At 38.3% G+C, this 27,046-nt stretch overlaps 1 protein-coding gene across 2 annotated transcripts in view; it reads right to left on the bottom strand.

Annotated features, from left to right (window-relative positions):
• KCNH1 (potassium voltage-gated channel subfamily H member 1) overlaps positions 1–27,046 on the bottom strand; it is a 430,914-nt gene that overhangs the window by 310,534 nt on the left and 93,334 nt on the right. The window contains exon 6 of one of the 2 annotated variants that reach the window (XM_007163985.2): positions 18,892–19,365. In XM_007163985.2, the coding sequence (XP_007164047.1) occupies positions 18,892–19,365 (474 nt within the window). The remainder of the gene's footprint in view (positions 1–18,891; positions 19,366–27,046) is intronic. The other variant, XM_007163986.2, reaches the window with a different exon arrangement.

Below are 27,046 nucleotides of genomic sequence, written 5' to 3'. Positions count from 1 at the left end.
TCCTAAAAAAAAAAAAAAAAAAAAAAAAAAAGACCTCAATAGCATTGTCCTCTGGCCACTGATCAAGAACAGATAAATATTAATAATTAAAATAACAGTAAAACTAACATTCACTCAGAGATTTTAGTATACCAGGCACTGCTCTACTCACTTCACTTGGATTAACTCATTTAATCCTCACCTCAATCCCATGAGGTTGGTATAATCTTTATTGCAATACTTCAGATGAGAAACTGTGCACAGAGAAGTTAAATATAACTGCTCCAGGTCATATGGCTAGTAAAAGGCAGAGCTGGATTCAAACCCAGACAGTCTGAATGATAGTCCTAATAAAAACTCAGTGGAATTCCAATTCTGACTTATCTATTTAGCAATTTAAACAATTAATATCTGGTGTTGGTGAGGCATGAGAAAATTAGCACTAACTTTTGTCAACTTGTACAATCTTACTGATAGGCAAGCTGGTGGCATATATCAAAAGCCTTTAAAATGTGCATTCCCACTGTCTTAATAATTCTACTTTTAATAATTTTCCCAAAGAAATAATCAGGGGCTCTGGTAATAGTGGAATAAGAAATTTAGACAAACTCTCCCACTGAAAACAACTACAAACCCTGGACAAACTTTTTTAAAAAAAATCAGCTTGAATGAGTCAGTAAGCTAGCAAGGCAGTGAAGAATTATGGAGGCAAATCCAGAAGATTATGGAAATGCAAAGAGTGAGTCCACCATTTGAAACGGTTTTCCCCTAGAGTATTTGCCAGTTCTGTAGAGTCAGCTAAGAGGCTAAAGATCTGAGCATTGCTTTTGACAGCTTCTTGGATTTAAGAGAACAAAAGTAAAAGTCTGGAGGCTACCAAAGAAAGGGGCCCTGGTAATCTTGCTTTGGGGTGGAAGCACAGTGGCTATTCTTCAGAACAAAGTAAGCCAGAGAAAGTTTTGAAATACAGCTTCAAATCGCCTCAATACTTGGATTTATATTCAGGCGAGTCTGGATGCTAGTGGTCTTACAGTTACCTGCAAGAAGCAAATTTTAATATTCTCTGGAGGAAAATAACACCATCCTAGGACCCACAGTATTTTACAATTTTTCACATAGAATGTCCACTACACAGTCAAAAATTACCAGGCACAGGAAGAGATGAAACAATATGTAAGAAAATTAAGAGAAACAATAGAATACAACAGGACAAAACCCACACAGACTCCAGATTACAGAGTTACTGAATACAGAAACATTAAGATAATTATCCTTAATGTATTTAACAAGATAAAAGGCAAGATCAAGAATTTCAGCAGAAAACTAGAAACTATAAAATAAGGTAATGGCAATTCTAACATTAAAAAATACAATAACCAAAATTAAGCATGCAATAGAAGGTTTTAAAAGTAATTAGGCAAGGCTAAAGAGTGAATTAGGAAACTGGGAAATAAATCAGAAAAAAAATATGCAGAATAAAACATGGAAAGACAAAACGTTAGAAAATACAAAAGCAAGTAGAAGAGATGGGGATTCAGTGAGAAGGGTTAACATATGTGTCCTGGGAATTCCAGAGCGGAGGAAAGAGAAACTAGAAATAAAGTTATAAAGAGGTAGTGGCCGAAAATTCCTTAAAATTGATCAAAAAAAAAAGAGAAAAAAACGCTCAGTCCATAATAGGGATAAGCCAAGTTTGGCCAGTTGCCTATTTTGATATGGCCTGTGAGTTAAGAATGGTTTTTACATTTTTAAAGGGTCATAAAAGAAGAAGAGAAGGAGGAGAGACCATATGTGGCCCACACAGCCTAAAATTTGTATCTGTTTCTTTACGGAAAATGTTTGTGACATCTGAACCACAGATTCAAGAATCCCTATGAACCCCATATGCTCCTCTAAATCTACTCTCAGGCTCAGTAGCCCAGGTTGTCATGAGAAGGAGACTGGAGGGAGAAGAAAGGACAGTGAGATTGGGGTATTTATTCCCCCAGCTGTCTCCTAGGTCACATAGGTTGCTTGCATCCCTTGACCAAAAGTGACAGTTCCTGTCAAGTGGCTTTCTCCATATTGTCTCTCTGTTTCCAGCTTTTAGTAAAAGTTCCTCTTACTCCTTCATACTTGGGGTGGTAAAGACTCTGAACTCTAATCCTAATCCAGCCTCCTGCTATTACTAGCTCCAGGTCTACACTATCTCCCACTGTTTTGCTATATGCTGTCCAATGCCTTTGTCAATCACCCCTTCATTAATTATCTCTTACCCACAAGGTCCCCAACAGATGCTGGCCATACCTAGGTATATCATAATAAAACTGCTAGAAGAAGAAGGAAAAGGGGGTGGGGAGAAGGAAAGGGAAAAGGAGAGGGAGAAGAAGAAAAAAAGAAAACAAAAAGAAAGTATCTTAAAAGCAACCACATGAAAAAAGACAGAATTCCTACAATGAAACAATTAGCCCAAGAGCTGAATTCTGAATAAATAATAGAAGTCAAATGATTATGGAAAAATATATCCAAATGACCAAAAGAAAGTAATTTCCAATCTAGAATTCAATATCCAATGCAAACATCTTTCAAGAATTAAAGCAACATAAAGATATTTTCAGACAAACAAAGCTCCAGAAAATTCATCACCAGCAGACTAAATTAAACACTAAAGGGTACTCTCTGGCTAGAAGGAAAAATTTACCAGATGGAAGCTAGGAGATGGTGGAAGCGATAAGGAACAATGAAAGGGATAACAGATATAAATGAGTACTGGCTGCATAAAACAACAGTGAAAATACATATAGAATATATATACACTTAACAACGGCTCATAAGTTAAAAAGATGGTAAAAGAATCTAAAGTTTTAAAATCCTTGCAACATCTGGGAAGAGGCATAAATATTAATTTATCATAATTAGAAAAATCATGTTGTATTTTTCAGGGTACCCACTAAAAGAATAGTTAAAGAAAATAAAAGATTAATAGAGGGTTGGGATAACACAAAATTATCAATCCCAAATGAAGGTAATAAATGAGATAAAAAAAGAAACAAAGAAAGATGGGACAAAAAAGAGCAAAATAAGACAGAATATATAAACCAAAATATCACATTAATTAAAGGCAATTAATTAAATCCTTCAAATTAAAGGCAAATGTACCAGACTGGATTAAAAGTAAGCTGCTTAGAAGATATATGTCTAAAAATAAAAATATAGCAGGGTTTCTGTTAAACAACGGAAAAAATATACCATGTAAACGCTAAAAACAACTGAAAAAGCTGGTATAGCTCTATTAATATTACACAAAGTAGACTTAAAAGGAAAATTATTATTAGACATACACATTTCATAATGTTAAAAGGCTCAAAGTGCCAGAAATATTTTTTAAAATTCCAACTTTTTAAAACAAAGTTGTTTATTTAAAAATATTTAATAATAAAGCTAATAACCCCTGGCAATACTAATTATCCAATATCAGGAATTAACCAATTATCCAATTAACCAAAAGCAGGAATCAAGAATGAAAAAGAGACATCACTGCATGTCCTATAGACATTAAAAGATAAAAGGATATTATTTATGAACAACTGTACGCTAATAACTTTTGCAAATTGAAACTTATTAGAAAATTTTCTAGAAAAATATAGTTTACAAAACTGACTCCAGAAGTAACAGATAATTTGAATGGGTCTTTGATTATTAAACCTATAATTGAAAAACTGCTCTAAAAAAGAAATCCAGGCCTAGATTGCCTCATTGGTAAATTCTACTAAATATTTCAGGAAGAAATAAAACCAATGTTAAAATTCATTACAAAACTACATTAATTTACACAATATTGGTGCAGGAATTATAGACAAATCAAGAGAAAAGAACTGAGGTCAGAAAAAGTTCCATGCCTATATAGATGCTTGATATGCTAAAGACTGGACTACAGCTTGATATGCGAAAGACTGGACTACAGACAAATGAAGAAAGAACAGTATTTTCAAATGAATGGTCCTATGTCAACCAAATATCCATATCCATAGGGAGATCAAGAATGAACTCGATCTCTATCTTACACCATCCATAATAATCAGTTCCAAGTGGATTGCAGTTCTAATTTTGAATGGAAAACAATAAAACTTTTGGAAGATAATAAGAAAATATCTTCATGAAGTTGGGAGTATGAAATTTAAACAAGCCACAAAGGCACATAAAAAGACTGATAAATTTTTCTAATAAAATTAAGAACTTCTGCTCATGAAAAGACACCAGTAAGAGAGGAAACAGGAAAGCCATACAGTGGGGAAAAATATTTACAGCACATAAACTGCACATATCCAGACTATATAAAGAACTTCTACAAATCACTTCTGTTGAAAGAAAATCTATTACATATGGAAAGAGACACACAGGCACTTCACAAAAGAGGATATCCAAAAATGAAAACACCCAACTGAAATTTATAAAAAGATGCTAAACCTTTTCAGGCATTAGGAAAATACAAATCAAAACTACAATGAGAACCCACTACAAGCTCACTTGATTAACTAGAAGTAAACAAACTGAAAAGCAAGAAAGCAAAGTAGTGGAATTCTCAAACATTATAACCACTTAGTACAACCACTTTGGACAACAACTGTTTGGCAGTATTTACTAACAATACACATAATACCTATGACCCAACAATTCCACTCTTTCCAATAGAAATGCATGTACTAGAGTGTGAATAAGAATATTCATCAAATGAAAACATAAATAACCTAAATGCATGTCAACAGTACATTATATTAATAAACTGAAGTATATTCATACAATCAATTAAATGCAACAATGACAATGAACTAACTATTGATACACTCAAAACACGCCTGACTCTCCCAACAGTGGTACTAAACAAAATACATAAAAGAATACATTATTGTCTTATTTCATTTCTGTAAAGTTCAGAAATAGGCAAGAGTAAATTAGGGTTAAAATAGTGGCTACTTTGGGGTGGTGGGGAGGAAGAAGTGATTAGGGTATATGAGGGATGTCTGAGGTGTTGGTAATGATCTATTTCTTGACCTTGATGATGGCCACATAGATGCCTACTTTGTAAGAATTCATCGAGAAGCATATTTCTACTTTGAGTACTTTCCTATGTTTGTTGTGCTGCACAATAAAAAAAGAATAAGAAAATTAATAATCAGGAATGTTATACAGATTTATTTACAAAGGTATTCTCTGTGGCTTGTTTATTATGATTAAAAAAGTAAAAAAAAAAAAAAAAAGGAGGAGGGATTACCTAGATGTCAAACACTAATTAAATTATGATATGTCCATACAACAGACTATCATTTAATCATTTAAATTCATGTTGTAAAAGAATATTTAATGTCATAGAAAGATAAAACCTATTGTTTAGACAATAAAATGGGTTACAACTCACTACACACAGTTTAATTCCATTTTAATAAAATATATGTAAACATATATATGCATATATTCCAAGGAAAAAAAAAAGACTTGAAACAATATATACCAAAATGTTAACAATGAAAGAAAATTATAGGTGATCTTTATTTCTTCATCTATATTTTCTAAATTTTTACAGGTAACATGTAAAAAAATTGAAATAAAAAAATTCTTTTTCTGAAAATTGTCCAGAGGCTTTCAAATTTAGCTAATAGTCTGGCTTCCCATGGAAGCACATCCTTGAAACAGAATATTTCTCCTCTGAAGCCTGAAGCACTCTTTCTTATAAGCTAACATATGTGGACTCCAGACTTAAACATCACAATATAACATAGGAAGAAATCATAAGCTGTCTGCACAGCTCCACCTCAGACCACCAGTGTTCTCATCAATTAGAGCCAGATCATGGACTTCCTATTGCTTTTTACAGTTTCACTTAAGTTAAGAAAGTTACTAATAAGTGACTAGTCCAGCTAATTTTTCACTAACATTTGTCTTACTTCACAAATAGAGACCATACCAAAAAATAAAAAAAACCCTCCTGTTTCTTTCAGCCCCACATGCAATGCCCGTGCTTAGTTTTTCCCACTCTCATGTGGTCCTTTTCCTTTCCCCACCATCAGAGTTCCACCCCTCTTCCAATCGCTTCCCAAATAGTCCCCCCACACCCTAGGAAGCCTTCTGCAATCCATGTAACCCAAATCTGCTCAGAAGTTCTCTCAGCACGTAGGAGTCCAGTAGGGCCTTTCAGCAGGTCATTCCTCCTGTGCTACAACTTCATCTTCCAGTGGCTTCTATAACTTTCAATATTCTCACTTCCTACCTCTCTGAATACTTTCCTCTGCCTGTATTTAAATGTATGAGGAAGAAGAAAAACTAGTAAAGAACATCTGTTTTTTATAAAAGGAATCAAATGCCATCTCTCACCCATTAGGATGTCTACTCACATCTGTTAAGATGGCTATATACAGAAAATAACAACTGTTGGCAAGGATGAAAAGAAATTGGAACTATTGGTGGTGGGAATGTAAAATGGTGCAGCCTCTGTGGAAAACAGTATAGCAGTTTCCCAAAAAATTAAACACAGAAGTACCATATGATCCAGCAATTCTACTTCTGGGTATACAGCAAAAGAACTGAAAGCAGGGAATTGAGTAGATATTTGTACCCCCATGTTCACAGTAACATTATTCAAAATAGCCAAAAAGTGAAAGCAACCCAAGTTCCATTGACAGATGAATGCATTAAAATGTGGTATATCTGTACAACGAAATATTATTCAGCAATTAAAAAGGAAATTCTGACACATGCTATGACATGGATTAACCTTGGAAACATTAAGTGAAAAAAGCCAATCACAAAGAGACAGCTACTGCATGATTCCAATATGAGGCACCTAGAGTAGTCAAACTCATAGAGACAGAAAGAAGAATGGTGGTTACCAGAGGCTAGGGGGAGAAGGAATAGGGAGTTATTGCTTAATAGGTACAGAGTTTCAATGCTGCAAGGTGCAAAGAGTTCTGTGGATGAATGGTAGTGAAGGTAGCACAACAATGTGAATGGACTAATGCTACTGAACTGTACACTTAAAAATGGTTAAGATGGTGAATTTTATGTTGTGTATATTTTACCACAATTAATTTTTTTTGGTCATGGTTGCACAACTCTGTGAATATACTAAAAACCACTGAATTGTACACATTAAAGGTTGAATTCTATGGTATATGAATTATACCTCAACCTGTTACAAAAGGAAAAAAGGAATCAAATAGGAATTCTAGAATTGAAAATTATATTTGACATTAAGAATTATTTGGATGGGTTTAACAGCAGACTGGTCAAAACAGAAGATAGAATTCATGAATTAGAAAATAAGTCAACAGAAATTAGTCAGATCGAATCAACAGATAGAAAAAAGAATAAAGAACAGAACAGAACATAAGAGACATGTAGAATATAGTCAAACAATCCTAAAATTGATATAATTGGAGTCCTAAAAGGAAAGAAGAGAGAGGATAGAGCAGAAGTATTATACGAAGATAGAAGAGCTAAGATTTTTCCAAAAATTATCACAGTCATCAATCCACAAATTCATGAAGTTCAGCAAATATGAAGCAAGATAAAGACAAAAGAAAGAAAGAAAGAAAGAAAAAACAGCCCACCTAGGAACTTAATACTCAAAATGTTGAAAACAAAAAATAAAGAGAAATTTTTAAAAGAAGCCTCAGGGGGGAAAAAAATTACATTCAGAAGAATAATAATAGTATGGCATCTGAATTCTCATCAGAAGCAATAACATATTTAAACTGCTCAAAGTTAAAAATAAAAAGTAAACCTTTTATGTTTAATAATTTTATGCCCAGGAAAAATAAGGCAGAATAAAGATATTTCAAATGATTAAAAAGTTCATCACCAAAAAAAGTGCACTATGGAAAAAAACTGGGAGATCTTTAGGCTGAAAGAAAAATGATCCCAGAAGTAAACATGAAATAAGGGAAGAGTAAAAAAATGCATGAATACAAATACAAAAGATATTGACTATTTAAAGCAATAATGATAACAAAGACTTGTAGGTTTATAACAAAAATAACACAAAGGGCAAGAAGCAGGTGAAATAAAATTAAACTGTTTTAAAGATCTTATGTTGTCTGAAAAGTGGTAAAAGTACTAATTTAAATAGTTTTTAATATGTGTTGAAGGCAACTGTAATCTCTACAGTAAGCACAAAAAGATACAACTGAAAAACTTAAAGGGGACTTCCCTGGTGGCACAGTGGTTAAGAATCTGCCTGCTTAATGCAGGGGACATGGCTTTGATCCCTGGTCCGGGAAGATCCCACATGCCGCGCAGCAACTAAGCCCGTGCACCACAACTACTGAGCCTGCACTCTAGAGCCCGCATGCTGCAACTACTGAGCCTGCGTGCTGCAACTACTGAAGCCCAGGTGCCTAGTGTCCATGCTCTGCAACTAGAGAAGCCACCGCAATGAGAAGTCCACGCACCACAACGAAGACTAGCCCCCACTCGCCGCAACTAGAGAAAGCCCGAGTGCAGCAACAAAGACCAACGCAGCCAAAAATAAATAAAAAATTTTTTAAAAAGTCTTTAAGGGCTTCCCTGGTGGTACAGTGGTTAAGAATCCACCTGCCAATGCAGGGGACATGGGTTTGATCCCTGGTCCAGGAGGATCCCACATGCCATGGAGCAACTAGGCCCGTGTGCCACAACTGCTGAGTCTGTGCTCTAGGACCCACGAGCCACAACTACTGAAGCCCACGTGCCTAGAGCTCATGCTCCACAGGAGAGGCCACCGCAATGAGAAGCCTGCACACTGCAATGAAGAGTAGCCCCCACTCGCTGCAACTAGAGAAAGCCTGCGCACAGCAACAAAGACCCAATGCAGCCCAAAAATTATTTATTTATTTATTTATTTATTACTTAATATATATATAAAAAAGAATGGTACACACACATTTAAAAAAAATACTGAAAGAAAATCAAATGGAATAATAAATACTTGGTTAATCCAAAGAAGGTAGAAAGGGAGGAATAAAGGAACCTAAAAACAGGTATGAGAAATAGAAAACAAATAGCAAGATGGTAAACTAAAACCCAATGATAGCAACACTTATGATAAAAAATAAGCAGACTAAATATTCCAACTATCAATATAAGGCAAATATTGATGGACCAGATTTTCAAAAAATAAAAAGACCCAATCCTTTGCTATTTATTTACAAAAAAAATCCTTTAAAAATAAGGACACAAGAAACTTAAAGGAAAGGGATGGAAAAAGGCATGCAATGTAAACACTATCTAAAAAAAAGTTGATGTCTATATTAATATCAGACAAACATAAATGCACTATAATGCATTTTAAAATGCATTATAATAAAAATGCATAATGCATATAATGCATTATTAAATAAAAATGGGAATATTTCATAATAACAAGAGGACCCATTCACAGGAAGACACAACAATCCTACATGTGTATGCATATAGCAGCATAGCTCTAAAAATACATGAAGCAAAAATCAATAGAACTGAGAGGAGAAGTAAACAATTTCACAATCACAGTTGAAGATTTTACAAACCTCTCTCCATAAGTGATAGAACAAGCAGACAAAAGTTAGTAATAATATACACAATTTTTAAAACTATTAATCTACTTGACCTAATTAGCATATAGAGAATACAACACTCAACAACTGCAAAATACACGTTTGTAAATTCATATAAAATATTTACCAAAATAGACCAGATACTGAGCCATAAAGCGAGTCTTAACAAAATTCAAAGAATTAAAATCACATATTTTCTTACCACTAAGGAATTAATCTAGAAGTCAATAATAAAATGATAACTAGAAAATTATCAAATATTTAGAAATTAGGCAACACACTTTTAAATAAAAGAAATCACAGTGGAAATAAGAAAGTATATTGAACTTAAATAATGGGTTATGACATTAAAATTTCTGGGATGCCTTTAAAAAGTCTTTAGAGGATAAAATAGCTTTAAATTCATATATTAAATCTTTGCTTGTATGATCAAAGATTTCATCCCAGTAAGCTAGGAGGAAAAATAGACTAAATCCAAACAAAATGTACAAAAAAGGAAAATAAGAATGAGAACAAAAATCAATGAAACAGAAAACAGACAATTAGCTAAGTCAAAAGTTGGTTCTTTTAAAAGATTAATAAAAGTGACAAAACACTACCACAACTGACCAAAATGAACTGACCAAATGAGATAAGATCCAAATGACCAATGAAGAATAAATGGAGAAAATCACTGTAGATCCAACAAACATTTAAAAAAGAATAATTGTATATTATATATACCTTCTTGCCAAAAAATCTGGCACACTAGATGAAATGGTTAAATCTTCAACAATGCAAAACCGATGCAAGAAAAAAAAAAAAAGAACATCTGAATAGTCCTATATCTGCTAAAGAAATTGAAATCATAATTTAAAATCTTCCCACAAAGAAAATTTCAGAGCCACACAGCTTCACTGATGAATTATTTAAGGAATAAATACTACCAATGTTACAAAAATTCTTTCAGAGACAGTGGAAGAGGGTACACGTCCCTGTGTATCATCCCTGACAAGAACATCACAAAGAAAAAAAATGAAAGGCCAATATCTCTCATGAACATAGATACAAAATTGCTAAATATTAGAAAATCATATACACTTATATAAAAGAAGACAATCTCTCATGACCAAGTAGGAGTTATTCCAGGAATGCATGGCTAATACAACATTCAAAAGTCAATCAACATAACTCACCACATGAACAAAAGTAAGGAGAAAAAAACATACCATTTCAATAAATGCATAAAAGGTATTTGGTATAATCTAAAACCTGTTAATGATAAAAATTCTCATAAAACTAGGACTATAAGAGACCTTTCTTAACCTAATAAGGAGTATTTGCAAACTAAAAACAATTAGTCAACAAAATACTTAATGGTGAAATACTGAACATATTCTCCTGAAGACAAGGATGTCTATTATCTCCACTTCCATTCATTTCATTGGATATCCTAGCCAGCACTAATTCAAGAGAAAGAAATAAAAGGTATAGATTTTGGAAAATAAATAAATAAAATAGTTTTTACTCACAAAGACATAATTGTGTATATAAAAATCCAAAAGAACCTACAAAATATTCACATTAATAAGCAAATTTGGCAACTTTGCTGCAAAGTCGGTAAATAAAATGGTTTATACTAACAATAAACAATTAAAAACAAAAAATGTTTAAATCCCACTGACAAAGCACCAAAAACATCAGGTATCTAGGAATAAGTTTAACAACAACAATAAAAAAAAGTGTGTAAGACCTTGACACTGAAAACTACAAGATATTGCTAAGAGAAATTAAAGAAGACCTAAACATATGGCTGGTCAATGGTCATGAACTGGAAAACTCAATATTAAGATTTTCATTCTCTCCAAATTGGTTTATAGATTCAATATAATCCCACTCAAAATCCCTACAGGCCTTTTATTATTTTTATTTTTTGGTTTGGGTGGAAATTGACTCTAAGTTTTAATGTATGTACAAAGATACTAGAAGAGACATAGCAGTCTTGAAGAAAAAGAACAAAGGCAGTAACTGATTAATATTTACTATTATGCTATGCCAATTAACACAGTGTAGTAATGATGTTAAGAATAGACAAACCAGTGGAACATCATAGGGTCCAAAAATAACCCTAAACATGCACAATCACTTGATTTAGGACCAAGACTCAGTGCCGTGGTGGAGGTAACAGCCTGATTGCAGGAGAATCAACAGAACAAGAGGAGGGGAAGTGGAGACACTCGTCATTTCCCTCTCATTCACACCACCATTGTCTGGGTGCACTTCCAAAAATCAAAATCAATCATAAGATCATCTAATGAAAATCCTCGATGTTTTCTTTTTGCCCACATGACAAAATGTAAACTCCTTGGCAAGACCCTGGGATTCTATATCACTGGATCTTGCCTCCTACTCTCAACTTTCTTCTGTCCTCCAATGCTGACTCTCTGCTTTGGACATAACGAATGCCTTGCTAGTCCCCAAGAGCGCTTCCCTCTGCACATGATCTCTCCTCTTACAAGACTGCCCTCCTTACTCCTCACCAGACTAACCCCAGTCATCTTCTCCCGGGAAGCCTTCCTAGATTCTCTCAATAGGCTAAATGCTCCTCGATAGTAAGACATAACACCCTGAGCTGACCCCTCTCACATCCTCTATTGGTGTTTATCATCAGTGGTCCCCACTAGACTGGGAGAAAATTGAAGTGTTGTATCCCCATCTCCTACCACCTAAGTCAATAAGTTTTCTTTAAAGAAGGAACACCCTAAACAAGATTCCAAGAAAAGTTGGTGGAGAATTAAGAGTAGAACTTGGGTTAGCCAAAAAGGAGCCTGGCAGAAAACAGACAATGTGAGAGCAGAGGGGAATCAGGCACATCAGCTGAGTCTATTTTGCTCCAAAGTGCAATGCTTTTGGAGCATCATTAAGTTTTTACATTTTTTTCTAAACTCTGGAATCACAGTCTCATAGTAAATCACTGCTTCCAGGAAGCCACCCAGGATCAACTTCCTCCCATTAAAAATGCCCCCCAGCCACTCCCCTGGTCCCCACACACGCACCTAGGGTGATCATGATTCAGGTGACTGTGTAGGGTACAGCGCCTACAGCCTGCTCTTCTGTTTGAAGCCTCTGCTTGAACAAGAGGCATGGAACCTCCACAATCCTTGACACAATCGTTGAGCTCACACACAGCTCCTGTAAGCTCAAGTCAGGAAGAAGACTGAGTTTTTTAAATTAAACTAAGAGGAAAATTTCTATGCCCGCTTGCCCTCACAGGTGAGAGGGGAGAGATGACAATATTGCCAGCATGGGGACAGTAGTGACATTGATAATATCACTGAAGTCAGACCTCAGCCACTGGGCACTGCTGACAAGTCCCAATCATCAGAAGAGAAACACACCCAAGAACAACACTTCCTCCCACGAACGAGACACTTAGATGAAAATTACAGGGTGTCTGGTTTTGTCCTCTTTTTGCCAAAATAAATGTATGGTAGAAATACTCAGCACAAACAGAAAAGATAGAAATGCCAAGGAAAACAGTATGAAATGTAAGGATACTATAATACAATTTCATTTCTGTCTGTTGTATTACTAGACATAATAACTTGAGTTAAACGTTTTCGGTTTTTACCCAGGAGATACCACAGGCTGCTGACATGGGCTGGTCTGCATGCCAGTGTCTCAGCTCCTCCCCACTCTCCATGTCCAAGGGATCACGGAAGGAGGAAATCCCAGGACCAGGCCTGTGCTGATCAAGCTTAAATAGCCAATGCTATCAGCAATGGGGTTTTAAAATTTCTATTATGAAATAATAAACTATGGTACATACATACAATGGAATATTATTCAAAAATAAAAAGAAATATGCTATCTGATAGCCCCCAAAATATACAGAAGAACCTTAAGTACTTATTTCTAAGTGAAAGAAGCCAATCTGAAAAGGCTACATACTATATGAGTCCAACATTATGACATTCTGGAAAAGGCAAAATGGTGGAGACAGTAAATAGATCAGTAGTTGCCAAGAGTTAGCGGGGAGGGAGGGATGAATAGGTGGAGCACAGAGGATCTTTAGGGCGGTGAAACTACTCTGTGTGATAGACAATGGTAGACACATGTCATTATCCATTTGTCAAAAACCCATAGAATGTATACTGCAAAGAGTGACCCCTAATGGAAACTACAGACTTTAGCTGATAGTAATGCATCAATATTGGCCATAATAAGCATACCGCCCTCATGCAAGATGTTGATAATAGGGAAACTGCGGGTGGCAAAGGTGGTCTTTCTACTCTACTCTATTTCTCTATAAACCTAAAACTCCTCTGAAAAATAGTCTATTAATAAAAATAACTGCTATGACAAGCCACGGGGACTGCCTGTATTGCTGGAAGTCAAGGAAAGAAAAGTCCTGGTCATCTCATGACTTTCAGCTGGACAGCAGAGGCGTCACCTGTGTGAGAGCTCAAACGGTATCCATCTACCTAAATAGAAACCACAGGTAAGGCCTGAAAACTACAAATCAATAGGATGAGCAAGGTACATGGGTCCAATTTGCTTTCAGCATCAGTGATAAGGAAATCATAGGTAATAGTGATCCTAGAAGAACCCAGAGGGGTGCCCATCTGCCAAGGAGAGAGAAGCAGGGCGGGCAACCAGCCTGTGGAGTCACTTCCGACCCCATGCTCATTGTCCGGCCCTACACACATGCACCAGCGACCTCAGCTTAGGGTCACCCAGGCTGACCGCCCAAACCTCTCACCCCTCAGCTGCGGAGGTCGGCGGTGGGGGGGAGGCGCTGTGCAGAAGGGGCCAGGCCAGGGAAGGATTGAGAGAGAGGGACTTGAGGAATGAAACACACAGCTTGGCTCACTCTGTCTCCAGATTTCTGATGAGGCAGCATGACTGGCAGGGTAAAGCACAGATCTAGCAGTCAGGAGACCAGAGTCCAGTTTCAACTCCCTGGACAACCTGGCCCTTTCCCCTCATCTGCAAAGCAGGGATAATACCTGCCCTAGAGCCACTGAAGGTTACAGCTGAAATGGACCATCTTACAGGTGAGGTAAGCAAAGTCCAAGGAGATGAAATGACTTCCGTAAGTTTGCACAGCTGGGTGGCGGTCACACCTAGCTGACAAACCGCCTTCCTCCCAGTTCAGTGTGGTTTTTTTTTACCACCACGGATCTAAAACAGAGATAATCTGTGCAACAAAGAATACGGTCAATAATATTTTAATAACTTTGTATGGGGACAGATGATTATTAGACTTACCACGGTGAACGTTCTGCAATGTTTGCAAATGTCAAGTCACTATGGAATACACCTGAAACTAACATGATATTGTATATCAACCACATTTCAATAATAAAAAAGATAATCTGTGTGAAAGTATTTTGGAAAGTTAGATGCACTAGATAAAGGGAAGCTGCTGATCTTTCCATCAGCACATCTAGTCCTGTTCTGCTCTGGCTGAGCATCTTCTGTGTGCTCTTGGCAAGTGTCAACTGTGACCACCACTAGCCAGTGGTGTTGCTGTCTGAGGTTACAGAGCCAGGAAAAGAAGGATGCTCTTGGCCCCAAGGCACCAGAATTGTGACCTGGGAGCTGGCACAATTGGCTCCTTTCTCCTCTTTGCACTTCCATACTCCAATGGCCATAAACAATAAGGTCTCCTTAGGAGAGGGAATATGTTTTGTGACTAATAATTCCATACTTAATGCATGAAGCATACCAGGCCAATAATCCGCTAAGTGCTTGAAGGAGACTCATTTGACTTTTGCTTTGGCATACCCCTTCCTAGCTTTCGTTCACTCCATTTTCAGACCTTTTGTCCTCTCACCAGCTTAACTAATATGCAAACATTTTCACAAACTGCCTCCAAAACAGATGATTACCAACAGACTGGAGAATGACAAAAATGTAGGCCATCTACATAAGTGAACCAAGCTGGCCAAAAGGGATCATCTGTGTGGCTTAAATCATGGAGATGGGCTACATCCACAGGGCTGAATTCACAATTGCTGGCTTTCGCCATCTAACCTAATTTCTTGACCCAAGGCTTGGGAGGGTCCAATACTTTCACTCTAAGAGCCTCTACCCCAACACCCATGCCCACACCCTAAACCCCCCCAAACACAGATGGCAAAGCCCCCGCTGCTCATTCCCCTCTTCCCTGGTGGTCTCCACTGCGACACAATTCCATGGGCATAATTAGGAAGACACCAGAGAGAGGGCAGCTCCATGTATTTTTTATGAGAAATGAGTCAATAATTTCCTATTTCTCCCCACACTCTCTTAGAGGAAGGGCCTAGAGCCGAGGGAGCTGCGATATTAGATGAGCAACCTCACAGCAGAGTGTGGATAAGAAGACAGCATATGGTGAATGTGGACAACAGATAGGTACCCTTCAGAGGCCCCCCCACCTCCTCTAAGCCCCACCAGCCCTTCATGCCCACTGATTTAATGGTGCCTTTTAACAAAAAGGCCCGTACCTGGAAAATGGTGCTGGTTCTGTCCCTTGGTGAGCACCTTAACCTGCCCATCTCATCACCAACCCAGCTGCCTTGGGGAAAATGCAGCTGCCCACCTCCCCGTACCTAATACCCAACCTCCCAATCACAACAGCCAAGCTAATGGGTGAGCCACACACATCAGGAGCTTCTTGGTCAGTTTTGACTCAACAGTATCCTTTAGTGTTTTGTCCCTATTTTATCAAATCTGTCACTATTAGAACAGAGAAGAGTCAGAAGGGGACTCATTACTGTCACCATATGATTTGCTATACCATCTTGAGTGAGTCATATCCCTTGGGTCTGTTTGCCTATTTGTGAGTTAAGAGGGTTAAACTACATGATAGTTCAACTGGGCTCTCATCTCCAATAGGTCTACTCATCATAACCTGCTAAATGTCCCCACTTTCCTCCAACTCCCACAAAAGGTAGGAGGTCAGGGTGCTGGGCCTCTCATTTTTATAGTCAGTCTGGAGGTGAGACTAACACAAAAGAGATTTTAGAACTCACCAGATTTTGCAGCTGGCAGGGAACTCAAAATCCACCGCCCAAATGCCACGCCTTCAGGCAGGTAAGGTAGTATCATCCCTAAGATGTATCTAGGAAAACTGTAACCCAGAAAGGCTAAATGACATGCACAAGGTTCCCAGCTGTCTTAAGAGGTGAGAACAAGAGGACCAGCAGCCAAATCTTCAGTTTCCTCGTGTTTCCCCAACTCCACCACAGTTGTCATGGAAAGGCATTATTTCAGGTGTGAGCCAAAGCTTTAAAAGGAGCTACTAAATATAAAAACAAGACTTTACAGAAGCAAATCATAGCTAGAATCCCTTAATATTCATATTATTATTTATCATCAAGAAACGGTAGTAAGAGCTTTGATGCTAAACCCTTTGCCAACTAGAAAGCTACGGAGAAATTATGATTTTCCTACCTACAACCTATTTCATGAATCTGGAAATCAGAAACCATGTCAGGGGTATTCACAGTTAATGGCAAAGGAATTCCAGCCCAATGTACACAGAGCCTGGGAAGAAGCTCTCTGCTCTGCTAACCTACAAGGTAATCTTGACACATTCACATATGTGTTTACAGCTCTGCCAGTGTTTAATAAGAAACTGTGGAAGCCGAAGAACTGTTCTATTTATCTGCAAAATTTTAATGCCATTGCTATAAATAGCAAATGGTTTATTTTAAAAACTCAATCAGTTTTTTTAAAGTTAAATTTCATTTCCCATATGTGTATAAGAAGCTCTTTTAGGTTGAAATCATCAGTTGAATTATCTAAGCCAAAATGATCATATTTTCCTCACTAACATAAAAATTTCTAGAAATGTGCTCACAGTGAAAAATATCATTCGCAACATGTACTAAAATTCACATTTAAGAATCCCAACATTCACTTTAGGGACAATTTTTCTCTTGTAAATGATCAGTCTCAACTCATTTAATCCCCCTAAAAAATCCACACAAGCCACTCAGAGAATTATTCCTTGGGATTTTAAAGTCTATTAAAACACACCACACAGATGAAAGCAGGGGTTGTTCTGAGTCTGGAGCATCTGAACATCAGCTCCTCTTCACTGGACAGAAAAGTAGTAGGTAGTTGGGTCCTCACAGAGGAAGGGGCTGGAGTCCTTGCCCACTGCTGGTACTGATCTGAAGGCAGAGAGGCATCATTATGCCACCAGCAAGACATCTAGTCACTGGCAGGTCTTGTTATCCTGGCAGGAAGCTGGCTGTTCCCTCCAACTATCTCAAGGCTGAGTCCCACTAGCCGTTTAGCCCTGAGAGTGTATCGTGCCTCAACTCAGCCTCCCGATGGCTTCCTGATGACCCACCCAGTTAGCAGTCCAGCTGGACGGAGACCTCTGGGACCCTCTGTAATCTGAGGCAATGAGGGCCGCTGCTATCTGAGGCTGAAGACTTACCAGGTGTACTGCCATCTAAAGTGTCAACTGAAGAGTAGGAATAAGGAAGAACAATTTCCATAGAACACTTAAACTAGATTAAGAACCTGACATTTTCCTTTGCCATGACGTGACATCCTTGTTTTTTCAAAGGAGAAAATCACTTTAACCAGCCCAGTGGCCCCTTCCTGCTGCAACATGTCCTAGGCACCCATTCAGTGACTGTTTAAGCATGTCTTGATTCCAGCACATTTACAGAGCATTTATCTTCTTTTAATTCCTTCCATGGCCTGAAGGACTAACAACCCACAGCAGGGTAATCCAGTAGCAGTACTCCTCTTAGCCACAAGAGCCAGGCTTAACCACAGACTGACTACCTCAGCATATTTAGGCAATGGAGAGCATGGACAATTGAATGCCATTGGTCACCTCCAAAACTCATTTCAGCAAAGAAACAACTCATTCTTTCCCAACATTTACCAAAAAAAAAAAAAAGAAAGAAAGAAAGAAAAAGAAAACAAACGCAAGCAAACTTGGAGGAGAGTAGCATCCCTGTTGCCAAGAGTTAATTAGCTTTCAAACAGCCAAAGGTCAGCAGCAGATAATAGAAAAGTTCCCATAATGAGAGCAATCAGTAGGTAGGCATTCAGCAATTGTATACCAAGTGAAAGATTCACCAATGCAGTGGCAATGCATGCCTGCTTCTGCAGCCCCACCACCGGAGCCAGTGGCTTGCACTCCACATGGAATAAGAAGGAAGCCTCTGGTCTCCTCCACATCCATCCACTGACATGCAGAGCCTCCAAATCTCCAAAGGACAAAAACACCAGGCGAGGATATTGATCAAGCATCATGCTCCCTATGTTCCAGACATCAGTCATGCTAGTTCCCACCCATCTAATTACTCTTCCGTTAACCACCCACAATTAATTTAAAGACATGACAACAAGGTCTGAGATGTGAGGGATGTACCTGACTCTCTCTCCCCTCCAGGAGTGGTGGAATCTGATCAGCAAAACCAATCTTCCCTGGATCACCCATAAAGGCACTAACCTCATCCACGTTCTCAAAAGCGTTGATGACATCATATGGCAAACAGGACAGAAGGTCAATCACAAACCATGTCTTCAGATAGTTCATGCGGATGAGTTTGGGGTCGGAAATCACCTCCCCAGCTGGTCCAACAAAAGTGGTATGAAAATTCAGCACAATGTCCACCAAAAAGATAACATCCACGATGCTATCCACAACCAGCCAGGCCACGTTGTTCTGCCTGGTTTTAAAGGAGACATTATAAGGGACCAGGATGGCTGTGTAGAAGGTTAAGATCAAGATGATCCAATCCCACGTGGTCTTGAAAACACAATAATGTAAGATGATGTGAGGGGGAGTCTTTGGTGCCTCTTGCTTGTACTGGGGAAGGATGTCTGAGCCCAGCTGCAGAACCTGTACAGAAAAACATGGCCAAGAGAGAACTAAGTTAGGATTTCACTGTCAGCATCAAACCAGTCAGTATCTGTCACAGACGAATACTCGTAACACTCCAGACGGATCATTAGATGCAAGAACAGGTACCAAAGGACTATGGCAGAATGGAATTGAACATTGTAATATAATCAATCATAATGAAACAATAAAACACTGTTATTCGGCTTACTGTGAGCCAATCATTGTACTAAGTACTCCACGTACAAGTATTATCTCACTTAATTCTAAACACAACCTTGTTTTATTAGCCAATTATTATTCTGTGTGACAAGTGAGAAACTGAGGCACAAGAGAATTAAGCAACTTGGTTCCTGAAGTCAAGATGGTGGTGGGGGAGGATGCAGAGTTCACGTCTCCCCACAACTAGGGCACCTGCCAGACGCTGGTGGAGGACCTCAGTGCCCAAGGAGATAGGAGGAACCCCCAAGCGACCCAGTAGGATGTGGAAGGGAGCGAGGGGAGAGGAGAAGTGGAGGCTGGGCAGGACAGGTGCCCCTGAGGGGCGGCTGGGAGAGGGGAGGGATTCCCACACCTGGAGGGACCCTTGGGGGCCCAGAGGATGGGGGGTGGGGCGCACCTAGCATTTCACCTGTCCAATCAGGCCCAGGAAACCTGCTGGGCTCCTGGGCCGGGTCCTCTGCCCTCCGAGGCCCCCTCCGGGCCACATTCGTCCTAGGGGCATAGTGGGGGGTGGGGAGGGAGGAAGAAGAGGAGAGGTGGGTGGGAGAGGCCCTCCAGGACCAGGGTATCAGGGGAAGCACCATGGGTGTTTCCCCCACTGACTCAGCCCAGGAAGCCTGTTGGGTTTCCGGGTCTGGTCCTCTGCCTTCCAGGGCCCCCTCTGGCCTCGTGAGTCCTAGGGGCATAGGAGGGAGGGAGGCAAGGGAAGAAAAAGAGAGGCCAACGGGGAGGGGCCCTCCAGGATCAGAGGATGGGGGAGAATGCGCCTAGACTGCTGTGGTCCTGGATCTGGTCCTCTGCCCTTCAAGGCCAGAGGCACTCCTGGGCCCCTCCTGCTGCATTGAGCCTAAGCACCCCCAGCACCCCCCAACCCCCGGCCAGGGCCTTTTCCAGCCCTGTGGGTCGTAAGCATAGGCCCCACCCACCACCTAAACCCTGCCCCTGCTTAAGCCCCACCCCCCACAGCCAGGGAGTTTTCCAGCTTTTTTTTTTCCCTCCTCTTTTTTACTATTATACTTCTGTTTTACCTTCCAGCTGTTGTTTCACCTGTATTTTTACTTTTTTATTCTTTCTAACATATCTGTTAGTTTTCTAATCTTATTTTATTTTTGACCCTTTGTTATTCTTCTGCTCCTATTTTCTTTTTCCTTTTTATCCTTTTTTTTTTTTTGCTGTCCTGCGTGGCTTGCAGGATCTTGGTTCATGAGCCGGAGGTCAGGCCTGACCTGTTCCTGTGGCAGGAACTCCAAGTCCAAACCACTGGACTAACCGAGAACCTCAGATCCCAGGGAATATTCATCAAAGTGAGGTCTCCTGGAGGTCCTCATCTCAGCACAAAGACCCAGCTCTACCCAGGAGCCTACCAACTCTAGTGCTGGAAGCCTCAGGCCAAACAACCAGTAAGACAGGAACACAATCCCACCCATCAAAAAACAAATGCGATGACAAAAATCTATGTCACAGATGAAGGAGCAAGGCAAAAACCTAAAAGACCAAATAAATGAAGAGGAAATAGGCAACCTACCTGAAAAAGAATTCAGAGTAATGATAGTAAAGATGATCCAGAATCTCAGAAATAGAATGGAGGCACAGACTGAGAAAATACAAGAAATGTTTAACAAAGATCTAGAACTAAAGAACAAACAGAGATGAACAACACAATAATTAAAATAAAAAGTACACTAGAAGGAATCAATAGCAGAATAACTGAGGCAAAAGAACCAGTAAGTGAGCTGGAAGACAGAATGGTGGAAATAACTGCCTAGGAGCAGAATAGAGAAAAAAGAATGAAAAGAATTGAAGACAATCTCAAAGACCTCTGGGACAACATTAAACGCACCAACATTCATATTATAGTGGTCCCAGAAGAGGAAGAGGAAAAGAAAGGGTCTGAGAAAACATTAAAAGAGATTATAGTGGAAAACTTCCCCAACACGGGAAAGGAAACAGTCACCCAACTCCAGGAAGTGCAGAGAGTCCCATACAGGATAAACCCTAGGAGAAACACACCAAGACACATATTAATCAAAATAACAAAAATTAAATTCAAAGAAAAAATATTAAAAGCAACAAGGGAAAAGCAAAAAATAACGTATAAAGGAATCCCCATAAGGTTATCAGCTGACTTTTCAGCAGAAACTGCAGGCCAGAAGGGAGTCGCAGGATATACTTAAAGTGACAAAAGAGAAAAAGCTACAACCTATATTACTCTACCCAGCAAGGGTCTAATTCAGATTTGACAAAGAAATCAAAAGCTTTATAGACAAAGCAAAAGATAAGAGAATTCAGCACCACCACACCAGCTTTACAACAAATTCTAAAGGAACTTCTCTAGGCGAGAAACACAAGACAAGAAAAGACCCACAAAAACAAACCCAAAACAATTAAGAAAACGGTAAAGGAACATACATATCCATAATAACCTTGAATGTAAATGGATTAAATGCCCCAACAAAAAGACAAAGACTGGCTGAATGGATACAAAAACAAGACCCATATATATGCTGTCTACAAGAGACCCACTTCAGACCTAGGGACACATACAGACTGAAAGTGAGGGGATGGAAAAAGATATTCCATGCAAATGGAAATCAAAAGAAAGCTGGAGTAGCAATACTCATATCAGATAAAATAGACTCTGAAATAAAGACTGTTACAAGAGATAAGGAAGGACACAACATAATGATCAAGGGATCAATCCAAGAAGAAGACATAACAATTATAAATATTTTTGCACCCAACATAGGAGCACCTCAATACATAAGGCAAATGCTAACAACCATAAAAGGGGAAATCAACAGTAACACAATAATAGTAGAGGACTTTAACACCCCACTTACACCAATGGACAGATCATCCAAACAGAAAATAAATAAGGAAACAGAAGATTTAAATGACACAATAGACCAGATAGATTTAATTGATATTTATAGGACATTCTACCCAAAAGTGGCAGAATACACTTTCTTCTCAAGCACACATGGAACACTCTCCAGGATAGATACATCTTGGGTGACAAATCAAGCTTTGGTAAATTTTTAAAAATTGAAATCATATCAAGCAGCTTTTCTGACTACAATGCTATGAGATTGGAAATCAATTACAGGAAAAAAAAACTGGAAAAAACACAAATACGTGGCGGCTAAACAGTGCGCTACTAAATAACTAAGAGATCACTGAAGAAATCAAAGAAGAAGTAAAAAAATACACAGAAATAAATGACAACGAAAACACAATGACCCCAAACCTATGGACACAGCAAAAGCAGTTCTAAGAGGGAAGTTTATAGTAATGAAATCTCACCTCAAGAAACAAGAAAAACCTCAAATAAACAATCTAACCTTACACCTAAAGCAACTAGAGAAAGAATAAAGAAAACCCAAAGTCAGTAGAAGGAAAGAAATCATAAAGATCAGAGCAGAAATAAATGAAATAGAAATGAAGAAAACAATAGCAAAGATCAATAAAACTAAAAGTTGGTTCTTTGAGAAGATAAACAAAATTGATAAACCTTTAGCCAGACTCATCAAGAAAAAAAGGGAGAGGACACAAATCAATACAATTCGAAATGAAAAAGGAGAAATCACAACTGACACCACAGAAATACATAGGATTATAAGAGACTACTACAAACAATTACATGCAAATAAAATGGACAACCACAAAGAATTGGACAAATTCTTGGAAAGGTACAATTTTCCAAGACTGAACCTGGAAGAATTAGAAAATATAAACAGACCTATCACAAGTAATGAAATTGAAACTATAATTAAAATCTTCCAACAAACAACAGTCCAGGACCAGACAGCTTCACAGGCGAATTCTATCAAACATTTGGAGAAGAGGTAACACCGATCCTTCTCAAACTCTTCCAAAAAAATTGCAGAAGGAAGAACACTCCCAAATTCGTTCCACAAGGCCACCATCACCCTGATACCAAAACCAGACACAGATATCACAAAAAAAGAAAATTACAGACCAATATCACTGATGAATATAGATGTAAAAATCCTCAACAAAATACTAGCAAATAGAATCCAACAACATACTAAAAGGATCATACACCATGATCAAGTGGGATTTACCCTAGGGAGGCAAGGATTCTTCAAAATACACAAATCAATCAATGTGACGCAACATATTAACAAATTAAGGAATAAAAACCATATGATCATCTCAATAGATGCAGAAAAAGCTTTTGACAAAATTCAACACCCATTTATGATAAAAATTCTCCAGAAAGTGTGCATAGAGAGATCCTACCTCAACATAATAAAAGTCATATATGACAAACCCACAGCAAACATCATTCTCAATGGTGAAAGACTGAAAGCATTTCCACTAAGATCAGGAAAAAGACAAGAATGTCCACTCTCACCACTCTTATTCAACATAGTTTTGGAAGTCCTAGGCATAGCAATCAGAGAAGAAAAAGAACTAAAAGGAATCCAAATTGGAAAAGAAGAAGTAAAACTGTCACTGTTTACAGATGACATGATACTATACATAGAGAATCCTAAAGATGCCACCAGAAAACTGCTAGAACTAATCAATGAATTTGGTAAGTTGCAGGATACAAAATTAATGCACAGTAATCTCTGGCATTCCTATACACTAACAGCAAAAAATAAGAAAGAGAAATTAAGGAAACAATCCCATTTACCATTGCAATGAAAAGAATAAAATACCTAGGAATAAACCTACTTAAGGAGGCAAAAGACTTGTACTCAGAAAACTATAAAACACTCATGAGAGAAATCAAACATGAAATAAACAGATGAAGAAATATACCATGTTCTTGGATTGGAAAAATCAATATTGTGAAAATGACTATACTACCCAAAGCAATCTACAGATTCAGTGCAATTCCTATCAAACTACCAATGGCATTTTTCACAGAATTAGAACAAAAAATTGTACAATTTGTATGGAAACACAAAAGACCCCGAATAGCCAAAGCAATCTTGAGAAAGAAAAATGGAGCTGGAGGAATCAGGCTGCCCATCTTCAAACCATAGTACAAAGCTACAGTAATCAGGACAGTATGGTAGTGGCACAAAAACAGAAATACAGGTCAATGGAACAGGACAGAAAGCCCAGAGATAAACCCACATACATACGGTCACCTAATTTATGACAAAGGAGGCAAGAACATACAATGGAGAAATGACAGCCTTTTCAATAAGTGGTGCTGGGAAAACTGGAGAGCCACATGTAAAAGAATGAAATTAGAACACTACCTAACACCATACACAAAAATAAACTCAAAATGGATTAAAGACCTAAATGCAAGACCGGACACTATAAAACTCTTAGAGGAAAACATAGGAAGAACACTCTTTGACATAAACCACAGCAAGATCTTTTTTGACCCACTCCCTACAGTAATGAAAATAAAAACAAAAATAAACAAATGTGACCTAATGAGACTTAAAAGCTTTTGCACAGCAAAGGAAACCATAAACAAGATGAAAAGACAACCCTCATAATGAGAGAAAATATTTGCAAACAAAGCAACTGACAAAGGATTAATCTCCAAAATATACATACAGCTCATGCAGCTCAACATCAAAAAAACAAACAACCCAATCAAAAAATGGGTGGAAGACCTAAATAGACATTTCTCCAAAGAAGACATACAGATGGCCAATGAACACATGAAAAGATGCTCAACATCACTAATGATTAAAGAAATGCAAATCAAAGCTATAATGAGGTATCACCTCATATCAAAAAGTCTACAAACAATAAATGCTGGTGAGGGTGCAGAGAAAAGGGGACCCTCTTACACTGTTGGTGGGAATGTAAATTGATACAGCCACTATGGAGAAAAGTACGGAGGTTCCTTAAAAAACTAAAAATAGAACTACCATATGACCCAGCAATCCCACTACTGGGTGAATACCCTGAGAAACCATAATTCAAAAGGACACATGTACCCCAGTGTTCATTGCAGCACTATTTACAATAGCCAGGACATGGAAACAACCTAAATGCCCAATGATAGATGAATGTATAAAGAAGATGTGGTACATATACACAATGGAATACTACTCAGCCATAAAAAGGAATAAAACTGGGTCATTTGTAGAGATGTGGATGGACCTACAGTCTGTCATACAGAGTGAAGTAAGCCAGAAAGAGAAAAACAAATATCGTATTAATGCATATATGTGGAATCTAGAAAAATGGTATATATACAGATGAACCTATTTGTAGGGCAGGAATAGAGATATAGATGTAGAGAACCAACATGTGGACAGGGTGTGGGAAAGGGGAGGGTGGGACGAATTGGGAGATTAGGTTCTACATAAATACACTACCATGTGTAAAATAGATAGCTAGTGGGAACCTGCTGTATAGCACAAGGAGTTCAGCTCGGTGCTCTGTGACGACCTAGATGGGTGGGATGGGGGTTGGTGGGAGGCAGGTCCAAGAGAAAGGGAATATAGGATATACATACAGCTGATTCACGTCATTGTATAGCAGAAACTAACACAACATTAGAAAGCAATTTTACACCAGTAAAATAAAATAAAGTAAAGTAAAATAAAATAAAATAATTCACTATACTAAAAAAAAAAAAGCAACTTGACTCAACAAATATTGATTGCTCAGTGCCAGGAATTGTTCTAGATACTGGGCAAACAGCAATGAAGGAATCAGCATGATTCCTGCTCTCAGGAATCATGGAGCTCAGTCTAGAAGACAAATCAAAATAATTTCAAATTGTAAGAAGAGCTAAATAAGATGTTGGGGGAGGGGCACACAGTGTTTTGACAGAATGTGACTTGAGAAGTAAGAGAAGGAGAGTGTTTGAACTAAAACCTCAATGAAAGCAAGACACTAGCCATTCAAACTTTGATGAAAAAATTATTCAAGGTAGAGAGGATAACTGGTGTAATGACCCCAAGGTAGGACAAGTTTGATATTTTCAGGAAAAGAAAAAAGTCAGGTGTGACTAAAGCCATGAGGGGGGAAAGGATGCTAGAAGAACTCAGAGGGGAAGCAGAAACCAGACCACACAGGCCCTAGTGGGCCACAGGGAGGTGTCAGATTTTATTCTCAGTATAACTGGAGGGTCTTAAGTATGAGAATAATAATCTGATGCATGTTTTTGAAAGATCACCCTTGCTGCTGTGTAGATAATGAATTGAGGGAAAGGATTAGTGGGAAGAACAGCATCAGGGAACTTATTAAAAAAGCCTGGGAAAAAGGGTGATGGAGAAAAGTAGTCCAATTTTGGATAGATTTTTGAAGTAAAACCAACTGGACTTGCTATTGGCTAGAAAGTGAAGAAAAGGGAGCAGTGAACAGTACTCATTACTTTATTCCCAAAACACAGCATGGTGGCAAGCCCAGAGCAGTCACTACAGGATGATTTTTAAGTGAATGACTGAACGTCAAGGTCACACAGCTAGCAAAGGATGGAACAAGGATCCTAAACTAGGTCTAGCTG

The sequence above is a fragment of the Balaenoptera acutorostrata genome, chromosome 1 (genome assembly GCF_949987535.1).
Source record: "Balaenoptera acutorostrata chromosome 1, mBalAcu1.1, whole genome shotgun sequence".
In the NCBI taxonomy this organism is placed as follows: Eukaryota; Metazoa; Chordata; class Mammalia; order Artiodactyla; family Balaenopteridae; genus Balaenoptera; species Balaenoptera acutorostrata.
The sequence above is the reverse complement of the archived record's forward strand: the minus strand, read 5'-3'. Positions and strand labels throughout refer to the sequence as shown.